Source organism: Eleutherodactylus coqui, chromosome 5 (genome assembly GCF_035609145.1).
Source record: "Eleutherodactylus coqui strain aEleCoq1 chromosome 5, aEleCoq1.hap1, whole genome shotgun sequence".
Lineage (NCBI taxonomy): Eukaryota > Metazoa > Chordata > Amphibia > Anura > Eleutherodactylidae > Eleutherodactylus > Eleutherodactylus coqui.
In genome coordinates this window covers 243,844,072-243,858,069 of record NC_089841.1, presented here as the reverse complement: position 1 = coordinate 243,858,069, position 13,998 = coordinate 243,844,072, and the positions used below count along the sequence as shown (strand labels likewise).

The 13,998-nt window shown below is 43.6% G+C and overlaps 1 protein-coding gene across 1 annotated transcript in view; it reads right to left on the bottom strand.

The window, feature by feature from the left end:
• Window positions 1-5,277: 5,277 nt before the first annotated feature.
• Window positions 5,278-13,998, bottom strand: part of ANP32B (acidic nuclear phosphoprotein 32 family member B) — a 28,384-nt gene continuing 19,663 nt past the window's right edge. The window contains exons 3-7 of the mRNA XM_066604411.1: window positions 13,213-13,335; window positions 11,870-12,065; window positions 10,550-10,686; window positions 8,480-8,543; window positions 5,278-6,081 (exon numbers count right to left, since the gene is read on the bottom strand). Of these exons, the coding sequence (XP_066460508.1) occupies window positions 6,008-6,081; window positions 8,480-8,543; window positions 10,550-10,686; window positions 11,870-12,065; window positions 13,213-13,335 (594 nt within the window). The 3' untranslated portion in view covers window positions 5,278-6,007. The remainder of the gene's footprint in view (window positions 6,082-8,479; window positions 8,544-10,549; window positions 10,687-11,869; window positions 12,066-13,212; window positions 13,336-13,998) is intronic.

Sequence of the window (13,998 nt, the reverse complement as noted above, 5' to 3'; positions counted from 1 at the left end):
TGTGCAGTACTCTTTCCAGAATGGAAGGCACCACAGATCTCAGCGAGCCCGGAGTAATGCTGACAAGAGTTTGTACACTGTTGTCAGTATATCTCGTACTGTAGCAAGAGCGCACTTAGTATGTGGCTCTTGCCACCCTGTCCGTGTGTGGTCCTGGGCTCAGACACTGCGGTACGGATGGCTGCAGGGAACTGCAGGAGGGGCAATAGGGGAGCTACCGATAGGGCAGGCTCAACCCGGTCCGGAGCAGACATGGGGACGATGATTCCAGGGACTCCCTGTGCGAGTCCTCATTCTGGTATGGAAGGTACCACAGGTCTCAGCAACCCCAGCTTCACTGAAGTGGATTGTGGGGGGGAAATTCTGGGTTGGGAGGTGCTGGGTGCGTATGGAGTGGCCAGTATAACCATGAACAACCACCGCATGCCGGCGAAGCGGGCCGCACAGTAGTAATATACACCAGCCTATGGCAATCATAAACTCAAGCCGAATGGTCTTACGTTATGCAGTCTATTCAGCGGCAAAGCACATTCGAAACACACCTGGTGGCCGTACACTCCAAACTGACTGGCAGTAAAAAACACACAGTTATACACCGGCCCATCCTGCCTTGCGGCGGCGCAGACAGGACACATGCCCCAGACGCAGCTGTGGAGGACGATGCTGACTGCACCACGTTTAAAGACCGCAGCCGAGCAGCGGGTAAGAGACATACCCATGTGCTGGCATCAAATAGAACGCACAGCAGCAAAATCATATCCGTGCAACAAAGGTATATGCCCGCACAGCAGCGAAGGGACCTATTCGCGCAGCAACACGAGGTCGTGGGGCGGCAAATTCGATGGCCGTGTCAACAAGTCACCTGGCAGTGCCGAGACAGATCACGAGGGCGTGCTGGGATATGTAGGTGCGCAGCGACAATTTCATACAGCCACGCTGTGGACGACCCACCCGCAGCCTGGTCAGAGAGAGACAGTGTGGCAGGAAAACACAAGCGGCCTGCAGCAGAGGAAGGGGGAGCACGATGCCACGTGACCGTGCGGTGGCAAATTCAAAATGTCCTTGTGAGACGGCCCCGGGTTATGTTGTGGACGTATGCCGACCGGCAGCGCAGGGCAGATGGCCGCGAGCTAGACAGGGCACACAGTTGTCTAATGTGCGGCTGCACAAAACAAGGGCAGCGCGGTGGGACATCCCCCCAGCATGGCCGTGTGGCGGCTCAGCCGGCCGCCATGTGTCGGCTAACCACAGCCGGTGGCGGCAAAACACAGGTCGCGGGCAACATGCCGGGGGCGGAATGAGCCTAAGCCGCGGAGCACAAGCACAAACCACAGGCAGCCCAACGCAAAGCGCAGCAAAACACAAATTCACCAACACATGGGGACACCCCATTACGGTCCGCACGGTGGCGGACTAACAAAATAAACCCATATACTTGCCTCTTGACTGAGGTAGGTGGCTTCCTGGCTCCAGAAGAGCTTCTCCCCACTATTGCCTGCCTTTAGGAAGGGAGGGTATGCCGGACCATGAGAAAGGGGGGCTCTATGGCTGACGGGTCACATCCAGGTTAGGACCTGAATGTGCCTCTTTGTCTTCTGAGGGGACCGGGCAACCAACAGAAGGTTAGTTCTCCTCCGTTCGCCCTCCTTGGTGGGTTAACAGGGAGAGTCCTGCCTCCCCGTTATTCCCTGGTCTTCCAGAAAAAGTGAAAAATAAAAAGTGAAAAAAATAGTCTCTGCAGAAGAGTCATTCTGCCTCCTACAACACTAAGCTAAAAACTGAGCTAGCATGATGCTTGCAGAGGGGTATAGCTAGTGGGAGGAGTTAACACTTTTATGCTTAGTATCACCTCCTGGTGGTAGAAGCTATACCCACGGTCAGAGGTGTGTCCCCCAATGATACAGACGAGAAAAAACCCAGCACATTCAAGAGCACAAATACATTAGACTGAATATAGAACTGACTGCACTTTGTCAGTGGCGTATGGTTCCACTTATTTTGCCACATCCAAAGGCTAGCTTAAAATTTTTTTAAAAGTGTATCGTTGCTATATAAGTGATTAGTGAGAATTTTAAACTTCTGAAAAACATTTTAACCCGTTCATCAATAGTAATCTTTGAGACTTGGGACATACTTTGGCTGGAATGGTTAGATTTGGTGGTTTGTGCTGGATTCTAAACGATGAGATCATAAGACGTATCCGGTAGGTTCTGGTGGTGAGAAAACAAAATCTGCAGTGTATGGGTTGTAGCATGTCAACAGATAATTGGAGGGCAAAGTGTAGACCGAGAAGAAAGCAAATATTCAAGGATTTGTTAGGGTGCCTTCACACGGGTGAGAATATTGTGCGAGTTTCATGCGTTGCGAGGCACACAAAAATACGAGTGTATTAATATGGGCAGTTTTTCTCTGTGAGATGGGAAAAATAGCAGCATGTTTTATTTTCATGCGAGTCTATTTTTTGGCATTTCCGGGGAAGAATTCAACCATTCTTTCCTATTGGATCCTGGAAGAAACGTACATGCTATGAGATGTGCATGTGAGGGCAATGTGATTTTTCCCATGGAGATCAATGGGCAGCACTTGCGAACTTTTCATGTGCGTGAAAAATTACAATTTCACAGAACTTATGCGGTTTTAAAGCAAAAACCCATCACCTCACAGTGACAAAAAAAAATAAAAAATGCAATTTGCCAAGTTGCGAGTTTTTCGGCCCTGTATCACGCTCACTTATGTGAATGTAGCCTGAGGGGCAAGACGACGCTGGCTCCAAGCTTTCCTCAGATTAAGGCCATAAACTTAGCGGGAGATGCCATGAACTGTTACCACCCCTCTGGAGAGCATTGCCTATCTGTACTCAGATACGTATTCTGCTTCTGTCCACTGTTCATTGTACGTCATATAACGCACCACCGCCCATCACTGACTATACTTTTTACGGCACTGTAATAACCAGTAGAATTTCTTTCTAGTTGCTCTGCTGGGTTTGGACTAAAGTAGCATCAGTACTCCGCCAAGCACCGTAGTCACTTCAATCAGCTGATTGGCTGGGATTCTGAGATGCAAAGTCCCACTATTGATCTGGAGATTAATAGTCCCGAAATACCCTGTAAGAACAAAAGGATCAGGCATGTTGAAATCCAACTGCCCAAACTTTCCAACATCCGCTGTTGGGGGGAGGTCGGATATACCCTTTAGATGGTTGTCCATTCTTACCTAAATCAGTAGATTTGGCTGATATTTATCTAATGTGTATGACCACGGTAAGGACTAAGAACCACTATGGTAAGTATGGCTTTGTCCTGACTAGAGGGCACAGTCGCAGAGACACTTTAAATCATACCCACACTTTTAGGTGACTTTCCATAAGCTGCTCCTCCTGTATACGAATCTCTTCTGCCTCTCTCTGTAGTACAACCATATAAGTAACAACATCACAGGAAATTATAGAGCAGTACTGAGCAGTGTAGCTCTGAGAGAAAAACACTTATTAGCTGCAGCAGCATGTCTGTGAAATGGTCTCCCTCCTGCAGCTCCCTCCACTCCTCTTTAAAGACTTCTATGGGCAGCATGACAGTGTAGCACACGAAGATCCACCACACTTCCTGTAATACACCTCTCTGTATCTGTTACTTGAGATGGACTTCACCTGACAACATGCATTGAAAAGATTGGAAGATAGAGAGACCCTAGTGGGCAGCACTTTAGAGAGATTTTATGTACCATATTATTTATGTAAATAAAAGTTATTAGCACTTTTTGTAGTTATCATATTGGTTATCACTAGTGATGAGCGAGTATACTCGCTAAGGGCAAGTGCTCGAGCGAGCATTGCCCTTAGCGAGTATCTGCCCGCTCGAGACAGAAGGTTCGGGTGCGGGCGGCCAACAGGGAGCTGCGGGGAGGAACGGAGGGGAGATCTCTCTTTCCCTCTCTCCCCCCTGCTGACTGCCGCTACTCACCACTCCCCCGCGCCGGCACCCAAACCTTCTGTCTCGAGCGGGCAGGTACTCTCTAAGGGCAATGCTCACTTGAGCAATTGCCCTTAGCGAGTATACTCGCTCATCTCTAGTTATCACTAACACAAGTGGTTTGAAAAGTGGGTAACCATTTAAAGGCTGAAGTACCTAGATCCAAATAAAGAGCTGGAGGAGAGCTTGATGTCTTCTGTGGAGCAGTGTGGATGAAATCTAATGATCAGTAGCTTACACGCACGGTCACAAAGGGTATGACAGCATTAACATATAGGGCAGTATGGATGGGGAGTTTGTGTAGGTTGGTAAATGGTGGGCTGGGTGCTGGAAAAGTAAGGAGCCAAAGATGCTTGTGCAGTAAATTCTGCAGGTACTAGTTGAGACTGGAAGCATTCAGCATTGAGGTCTGGACCAGATGGGAAACACAAAAGTGGTCTCCTCCAAGCAGAAAGGAGATCAGCTGTGATCACTTCTACGGTCTGCAGAGCACCTGTGTAGATCTAGTGCCTGCCCTGATATGGTCGTTCTACAGGGTTAATCTTTGTATAGTCCATTTTAATCCGTGTAGTACTATTACTCAGTCACTATGTAGCAGTAATGGTACTGGTTGTGCCTTGGTGGTATTTGTCCTTAGGCCAGCTGCACACCGACGGGTCAGATTCCGTATGCGGATTCAGACCCTGTGCCCGGCCAGCGTCCACGCGAAGTGTTTTTGCTGTACTGCGGATGGTCCGCACGGCGAGCCGTTGGATATGCGCAGTACAGATTTTTCTTTTTTAAATCCCTGCTTTTCCTACATCATCGCTACCTGTAAAGTATATATAGACAATTGAGAGTATAGATGCCGTGTCTTTTAGAAAATGGGGTCCATAAATTAATACTTTCTCCTGCTATGCCTCAAAAAAAGAAAAAAAATGAAATTAAAAAAAGTATATAAATTTTTGAGGCATAGCAGGAGAAAATATTAATTTATGGACCCCATCAGTCTCACTGCGGCTCTTGCACCAAAGCGACATGCTAGTGGTGGTGGGGATGCACTGTTTTTAAATTTGCCCTGTCAAGCCATCCCATGCGGTCAGCTCTTGATTGGTAAAAATATCCTCATGCAAGAGCACAAGGATCTGAAGCAAACTTCAAGACAAAAAAAAACAAACTACTAAACCATTCACACCTCTGGGAAGAATCAACAGCGAAAAACTTGAGAAATTCCTAAGTGATTCTAAACTTTCAAACTTTTTGATACGGTAGTATAACCACACATAATCAGTACACACAAAAAAAAAAAAAAAAGATACAAAGCACGTTACAATGACACGATCAAGAGTAATTTACTTCTTATTCAGAAACGTAAACATACAACTAGGGTTTACCAAATAGTAACATGTTTATTTCACTCGTTCTTAAAAATAGTTCATCTGCAGTTGTCGCAAAAACATCCTACTGTAAAAAAATATTGAACTGTTAGGAAAAGAAAGCAAAGCATGAAAAACAGACCCAAAATGTTAAGATTTTATTTACAAAGTGTTTTTCTCATTTTTTTTTGTTGTTGTTGTACAGAAAGTAAAAATGGTGCTCCGGATGTCTATTTAATAGGTAGTCATTAACAATCATGACTCACCAATCAGACCTTAAATGTTCTAGTTTGTTAACCCTTAAGAACCCAATGTTATAGTAAAAGCATTGACCCAGTTTAGCCAAACATTTTGTATACATACACATATATATATGTATATATTTTCCTCTGTATACATATATATATATTCTTTTCTTTTATTTAATTTTTTTTTTTTACTTTTCGAGACTTAATTATAAACCAGTATGCAAGCTTCCAGTAGGGTTTATTGGCTGTAGGAATGTCACAGTAACAACTCTTTGGCTCTTTTTGGGTGTTCAGGGATAGGGCTTGTTTTAATTGTTACATTTCATTTGCAGCCTGCTTTTCAGTAATCCATGGATGGGGCCAGTTCAACCAATACTGTGTAATCCAATAAGGTCCTTTTCAATTCCCCCCCCCCCCCCTCCCTTACAGATATTTAATCATCTTCTTCATCACCTTCGTCATCCGAGTCCCTCTTTCTCTTTTCTCCTTTTCCAGCTTCTTCCTCATCTACAGGATGAAATAATGTATCGAGTTACCATAGAAGACCCAACAGTGTTCACATAAGAGAAAAAGAAACAATATACAAAGAAAAAATACATTTGATTCAGCAGCCTCACAAGCCAGTCTAGTGAATGGAATTAAAGGGATTACACAATGTTGTCAAACTCAGGAAAGGCCATAAATATATGATCGTGGGGGTCTGCCGCTCAGGATCCTCCCGGATCAGTTGATTGCCCGCAGCCTCTGCAAAGTTTGCACCTGAGAAGCTGTTCTGAGTACCACAGACTTGTCCCATTGAAGTGAATGGGACAAGCCTCTAGTACTCACAACAGCCGCTATCAATAATACTGTGTTCTGTAGTACAAACGCCATCATGCTCGCATGTAAACAGTGAAGGATCCACAGTGCTTAGACAAACACAATGGCCACTTCAATCACTTGATCATGAGGATCCTGAGCGGCGGACATCCATCGATCAGATACCAATGGCCTATGCTGAGGACAGAACATCAATTTTACAAGGTTGGATAACCCCCTTTAAGGTTTTTAGGAGAAGCTGCTGTTTTTATAAAACTGGTTCAGCAGACCCTTTCAGAATTTTGAAGCAAATTTTACTTCCATATTTGCAACCATGGCTTTCGCATATTTAACTCAACTATTTTCCATGAAAGCCGTTCTAAACCGATCTTCCTGGAATGGTATCTAAGGCTCTGCTCAGACTTCCGTTAGGAGCCTCTGCCCTGGGTTTCCAATATAAATGCCGAAAAAAGTGCAGCACTCAGTGCTACTTTTTCTGGTACAATGATGCACACCAAGACAGAAACCCATAGCCTATGGGCTCCGTAGGTTGTGGCTGGTGTCCATCAAATGAGGGATCTGACCTGCTGGTCAATTAATTTTGCTTTTGCTATGATGGAACAAAAAATGTGAACAGAGCCTAGATAAAACAAAGCAAAATTACAAAACCCAGAACACATGGAGCAGATCTTTGTCTATAATAGGAGGCACTGAACAGTTGGAAGGAGAATGACTTATTAGCAAGATCTGTGAAATATATTAATTTAGATAAACAGGTAAATCAGTGAGGTCTGCACCATATATTAAGCTGCATTGAACGGCTACGGCTATGGCTATAGGACTAATAGAACATACCACAACAGAACATATGTGCAATGTAATCGAAGTAATGCTCAAGGTTATTTCCTGCCATGCCCTTCTGGACAAATAGGGTAATCACCCTGAAAAGGGTGGCCCTATATACAGATCTAACTCTAATACACTCCATTTGGCCCCTATGCTCCCTACATGTTTCTTCCTGGTGTGATCGAGGATTCCTCTTGGGAGATAGAGATTGGTTCTTTGATGTACATAATCAAGTTCATACATACATGTAAAAAATACGGCATAAAATTTATGCCCCATCCACATCTGTGACCTGGGCAACGGCACATGTACATTGTTCAGCACTGCCCTCATGGCAGAGCAATGAAAACACCGACAGTGCATGCACCCCATTACATATAATAGAGTTGGCCTGGCTTCTGGCATTCTACTGGATGAAATAACCTGCTGTGCTATTTCATCTAGGATTTCCTGCCGGATCTGCATGGGAAGCTCCCAACTATACCTCCGATGCGGATGTAGATGGGCCTTTACATGCATGGAAGCATATGGAAAAAAATTGCTTTAAAAAAAATATATAAAAAAAGCAAAAAACAAACCCAAAACACCCCTCCCTTCAAAAAGCAAAGAGAAAAAAAAAACACTGCTAAACCTGCAGTGTTTGCTAAAAAGAAAAACACTGACCAATACAATACACAACTGCATGTTCAATATTTCTTTATGGCCTGATATAGAACAGGGGATTAAAAAATGTTAATATGATAATGTTGACTGGCAGAATTACATGGGACAAGGGGAGGTTTTAGGGAGCTTTCACATCTCCCCCTGGGGATTCCGGTTTTCTGCTCCGTTTGGGGAGCAGGTAAGGGGAATCCTCGTGGCAGAATGGTCCCGTCTCTGGATAGAACTGAACAGCGCTGTCCCGGCCACATTGACTATACATAGGGGTCTGCCCACTTTCTGCCCAGCTGGCTGGCTTTTGGCTGAAAGAAAAAGTGTTGCATGCAGTATTTGTTCTTTCGGTATTTTCAGCCACACCTGTAACGGCAGCTCCGACTGGACATTCCAACGCAGATGTGAAACCAGCCTTACATATACGATTTTCATTGAAGCAACATTATCATGCAATTCTTCCCCCCTCACACACTATTTTAGAGCACTGACACTTTATACATGAACCCACCATTACTCTTGAATATCTTATATTTGGTTGATGGTTACAGTTACAACTATTTGGGGATAATAAATTGTAAGTGTGATGCTTAGTAGGAACAAGACTGACCTTCCTCCTCCTCTTCATCCTCCTCCTCTTCATCTACTTCTCCATCATGTCCCAATTCTTCATCCTAGATAAAAATAAAAATTGTATATTATATACATAAACACACATTTTTCTTTATATAGCTATAATGCTACATTCACACTGGCGCTTAGAAAATCTATCATGCCATCATTACAGGAAAAGCGGAAGGTAAATCTTCTCAAATTACACTTTTGGGATTGCTGCTTTTCTCTCTTGGTAGAGAATGCTTATGCTTCTAGTGAATGCAGCCCAATTCTTTAAGTCTGCATTATACCTTTTCCCCAGTACAAGCAGATTCTAAGGCCACAGCCCTCTGGACATAGATACTGGATACATGAAGTATGTACCATAAATCACATGTTCTTGTCTAGAACCTAGTTTGTGATGGACGTTGTACAGAGGATGGTAAAGGCACGATCACACAACTGGTTACATTGTAGTACAGAGACAGTCCCACAGCACACCTCAATATGCACAATAGAAAGCAGAGGTTACGGTACAAGCGTGATGCAGCAGCCACTAACTTAGCTGGCTATATGGAGCAAAACTTCAATTTTTTTGTTACACCATTGATTCTGCCACTGCTCTTTTATTTTGGATGAAGTACAACTGGTTACATGTCAGAAAAATCTGCTGTGGAATTTGCCTCAAAAGTCACAGATTTTCACATGCAGCTGCCACAATCTGGATGCAGATTGCACCTCTTTTTTAATGCAACATGAATTTAACCTCTGCACTGTATAGACAACAGCATAGATGTCCATCATTAGCAATGGGACCATTTAGATACAGATTTCACTGTGGATTTATTGTGGATTACGCAGCTAAAGCTGCTCTGTGAATGTGATCTTTGTTTTTTGCTTTTCAGCTAATATAATTTGACATACAATAAACTGACACCAAAACCTTTAAGACTTCATGCCCACGGCAAAAATGGAATTTTAAAAAACAAGCTTTCTCCCGTGAGTGCGACCCGTGCCCATAGGGAATCATTGGGCACCCGCAGGTAATCGAATACCTACGGATGCCATTTTTCCTCGGCGTGCGGATCACATGCGTGGGAAAACAACTGCAGCAAGCCCCATTTTTGTGCGGTTTTCCCGCACGGACGGCTCCTACGGCTTCCATTGCCAGATTTGCGGTACACACGCAGCTGTCACTGCGTGCGTGCCACGGGACCGCGGGAAAGCAGGAGTTTAAAAAAAAAAAAAGATAAATAATAGACAGCACGGAGCATGCGCCAGGCACGCCGCCAGCATCCCGAGTACATCCGCCGTGCAGAAGAAAGAAGATCCGGCCTGCACGGAGGAGAGCCCACAGCATCCGGACAGGCAAGTATATTGTATTTTCTGGCCTCATGTGCAGCGGATTCCACCCGGCCCGCAGACGATTCTGCACGGGTAAACCGCGCGGGCCCGTGGACATGAGGCCTAAAGCAACCTTTGGGCCTGGAAAAACAGATGGCCGCATCGCTTCTCCTAACTACATGATGCACACTGTGTATTACTATGCATTTGTAGTCTAAGACACTACATGCTGCTCTGTTTGCCTAGCACTGTTCATGTGGGCAGCACTGGTTCATCAATAATGGGGGTCATACACATGAGGGTTTTTTTTCTAGCAGCACATCGCACTGTGGTAACAAAAAAATAAAATAAAAAATAAAAAATCGCGGCATGTCCTATTTTTGGGCATGCCTTTGCATCGAATCTCCCATTGTGCGCTGCGAGGTTTCCCCACTGAAAACAATGGGAGAAACTCTGTGATTCTCTGTCACGGCTAACACCCATGTCAGAGGATCGCTATCTCCCCGAAGTGATGCGAGAGGTTTGTGATATAAAAATGCTTTGCATCTGCAAGGAAATTGCACATTGGCTAGCGCGATATTGGGCTGTGTTTCACGCCACGATATTGCACTCACTCATGTGAAGTTGGCCTAAAGAGGCATACTAATACACAGTGAGCATCAGGCATTCCAAGAAGCTGTTGTGGCCATCTTTGTTTCGAACAGTCGATTTAACAGAACGAGCAAAAATATTCTCCACTAACCTCTTCTTCTCCACTACCATCCTCTTCTTCATCTTCTTCTCCAACCTCTTCCTCATCTTCATCATCTTCCTCCTCCTCATCTATGTCATCTTCCTCTTCCCCTTCCTCCTCTTCATCGTCTTCTTCCTCTTCTCCTTCTAGAAATGTAAATATTTGTAATGAGAATAAAGATGAATATTGTGCATTTATTAATATTATCTGCACCTATTATTACTGTATATTAGGAACCTGAATATAAAATCTAATACAATCACATTAGTACGAAAATCCTGTTTTATTGCTGTGGAGCTCTAGCCTAACAGAAGGGACTGAACATTATATTAATTGTATCAAATGCCTCTGGTTTGATAACTGGTATTCTAAAATTGCAACATAATCCAATCTTGGTTATGAATGGCAGCACAGGGAGCGGAGAGCAAGACGCTGCCAGACACTCCGGCTAGCAGCTCATGTCTCTTGAGAACCAAAGCATCAGGTACGTTGACGTCTAACGTGCCGAAGAGATTCTCCTAACCTCATCCCCCGACATCTGCCATTAGAAGAGAAAGTTTGGACACCATCGTACACATTAGATTTTCAACTGGTCCCATGAAATCAGTGGGTTTGGCTGATAACCATGCAATATGTATTGACACTTTTACTGCAACCTTTAACCCTTTCCAATCCACTGACGACATTCTGATTGAAGGCTGTACAGCTCTGATGTGGGAAGACGTCCGGCAGGTTATTCTTACTGTATATTCCTGGCCGCTCTGTTGTTGGGGGCCTCTCGAGCATGTCCCATACCCCAGTACTGGCTCTGGCCAGCAGATGGTGCCACTGTATAATGGCAGAAAGAGAAAGCCCCCTAGGAAACCCTGAATCTAAAATTGGATTGCAAAGTGTTAACATTCACTTCTTTTAACTATAAAACTCTGTACTGAAGCCTATGCCCCATCAGACTGTGAAATATGCATTATTGACATCACTTACTATATTTCATCCCCGTTTTATAGACCCCAACTTGCAGTCACTGAAGGACAACCTTCATCATTGACTTCCAGAAGGTGAAATCTGTTCTAGTCATGTGATGAACACAAGGTCTGTTCAGAAGTGTCCTGTAAAGTCCGGTGCACCTACCCAACCATCACAGATTCCCATCCCCTACAAGTATGAAGGTTTCCTTCCAATTACTACAAATCAGAGCTTTCAGAAACGGATGAATTAAAAAAAAAAAAAAAAAAGCATATATTAGAAAACTGAGCAACTTTTCGTTCCACAATTAATTAGTATTTGCTGAATGTGAAATGGCACTTTTGAGAACTAAAAATAGTACTACACCTTCATCTTCCTCCTCCTCATCAACACCATCTCCATCAGCCTCTGCATCCGAGTCTGGTGCCTCCTTATCGTCTCTGTCGTAGCCGTCCAAGTACGTCAGCTGAGGGAGGAGTTTGAATACACTTTCTCTGTAGTCGTTTAGATTTGTTACTTCACAGTTAAACAGGTCAAGACTCTTCAAATGTTCCAATTTTTTCTGAAATATATAAAATTATCTTCAGATCAGCAGCCTGCTTAACTCTGCGCTACTACGGTGAAAGAAGTCTGGCTGCATCTATGTGTTCCTGGAAAAGCCTCAGTAGTTGAAATGTCTAATTACAACTTAATGTCTAAGTAACTTCTGAAAACTACAAGCAGCCATGTGAAGTTTTGCCAAACTTAATTTTACACTCTGAACCTGCAAAAGCAATATATTGTTGTTTAGCACTTGTCCTATAACAAAGGACACAAGTCAAGATGGATCCATGTATTCTTGTGATTCATACCACATTCTGACCCAATCATGTGTATAAGGGCCTTTTTACACAAAACGACCCGTCAGGCGCAGATATCCGACAGGTCATCCCAGCCATGATCATCCCTGAACGATTATACTGGTGAAAGGAGTCTGAGCGGGTCGGGGATCATTCCGGCTCGTCCGTCTCCATTATAAATGAATGACTGCCTGTTTACACGGGCCGATCTGTCATTTAGCTTCTGTATGCAGAAACTGAATGACGAGTGATAAGAGAACGGATTCTCGTTAGTCATCCAGTCGGGCCATACATTTATACTGAACGATAATCATTCAGATAGCCGCTGGGTGCAGGAATCTGAGTTATTGGCCGTGTAATAGGGTCCTAATACTACAGAAATCATGATCAAAACATAGTTGTTTGCTAATTTTTTTCTTTTTTTCACATGTAAGCAAAAGTTAAATCTTTTTAGGTTGCGCCAACTCAGTGCTTGATTACACCACCGTTAGGCTCACTGAACCATTACCACTTCTCGGTTTCATTTAAGGAGCAGAGAATTGGTAATAAAGACGGAATTAAGCGATTCAGTTTTATTCCCTATTGATTTCAATGTTTTTGTTTTTTAAAATAGAAATATTTCAGTTTATTTTATTTCACTTCCATTCTTCAAAAGGAACAAATAGCATTCCATTAGAAAGAAACAGAAAAGAAAAGGAACTAAAAGTTTTTTTTTGTGGGGGGGGGGGGGGGTTAACCCTTTGTAATCAAGTATTTAATTCTGTTTTTATTCCCGTTTTTTTGCTCCTCAGACAGAACAGAAAAACGGAAATAGTTAAGCCCAGCGGCGGTGTGAACAAGCCCTCAGAACTGCCAATAAATAAACCATACCAGAGGTTCCAACGTGCTAATGTCTTTTAATTTATTTCCACTGAGACTTAGATGTGTGAGGTTGGGAAGTTTCTCTGCTAATACGTCCAGACCTCCAGAGATTCTATTGTCACTTAATTCAAGCTGAAAAGACAAAAAGGGAAAGAGAAAACATTTTTTTTTAGTAACATTATATATTTAAGGAAGACCCCAAGCAGGAAACTATTCTTGATGAAAGCCATGACTGAGCAAATCATTTTTAAATGTAAATGTATACCTTCTAATGTGTTAACAACATGTGTATCACATTCATATAACAGCAAGGCTGTATGGAAATAATGGTCCCCAAAAAATAAGCAATATCGACCATATCTGCAGGTTTATGGTTGCAATGGCCTTTGGCAGAACAGCTACAAAGGGAGGACAGAAATATAACCCGTTTATCATCATCTTGGATGTAACAGTTACTGCATAGGACTCTCAGGCTAGGTCCTCAATAGTTGATCACGGAAGGTCTGCAGCTCTGGATCTCTGCCGATCTGCTGATCCTCCAACCTGCTACCAGTATGGTAGAGCCGCGTGTCCACATTGTGGTCTAATCCAGAAGTGTAATAAGAAGGCATCGCTCTCATTTCAATTGTAAGCTCACGGAAAACCCATTTGAAGGCTGTGTTCAATGAAAAATAGCAATGAGATCTTGAGTGGAGTTAGGGTGGTTTCAAATCTGCACACGGGGCTCCATTTTTCGGCTCCATTCGGGCAGCAGGAAAGGGAAATCTCCGTAGCTGAACAGCTCTATCTCTGGAC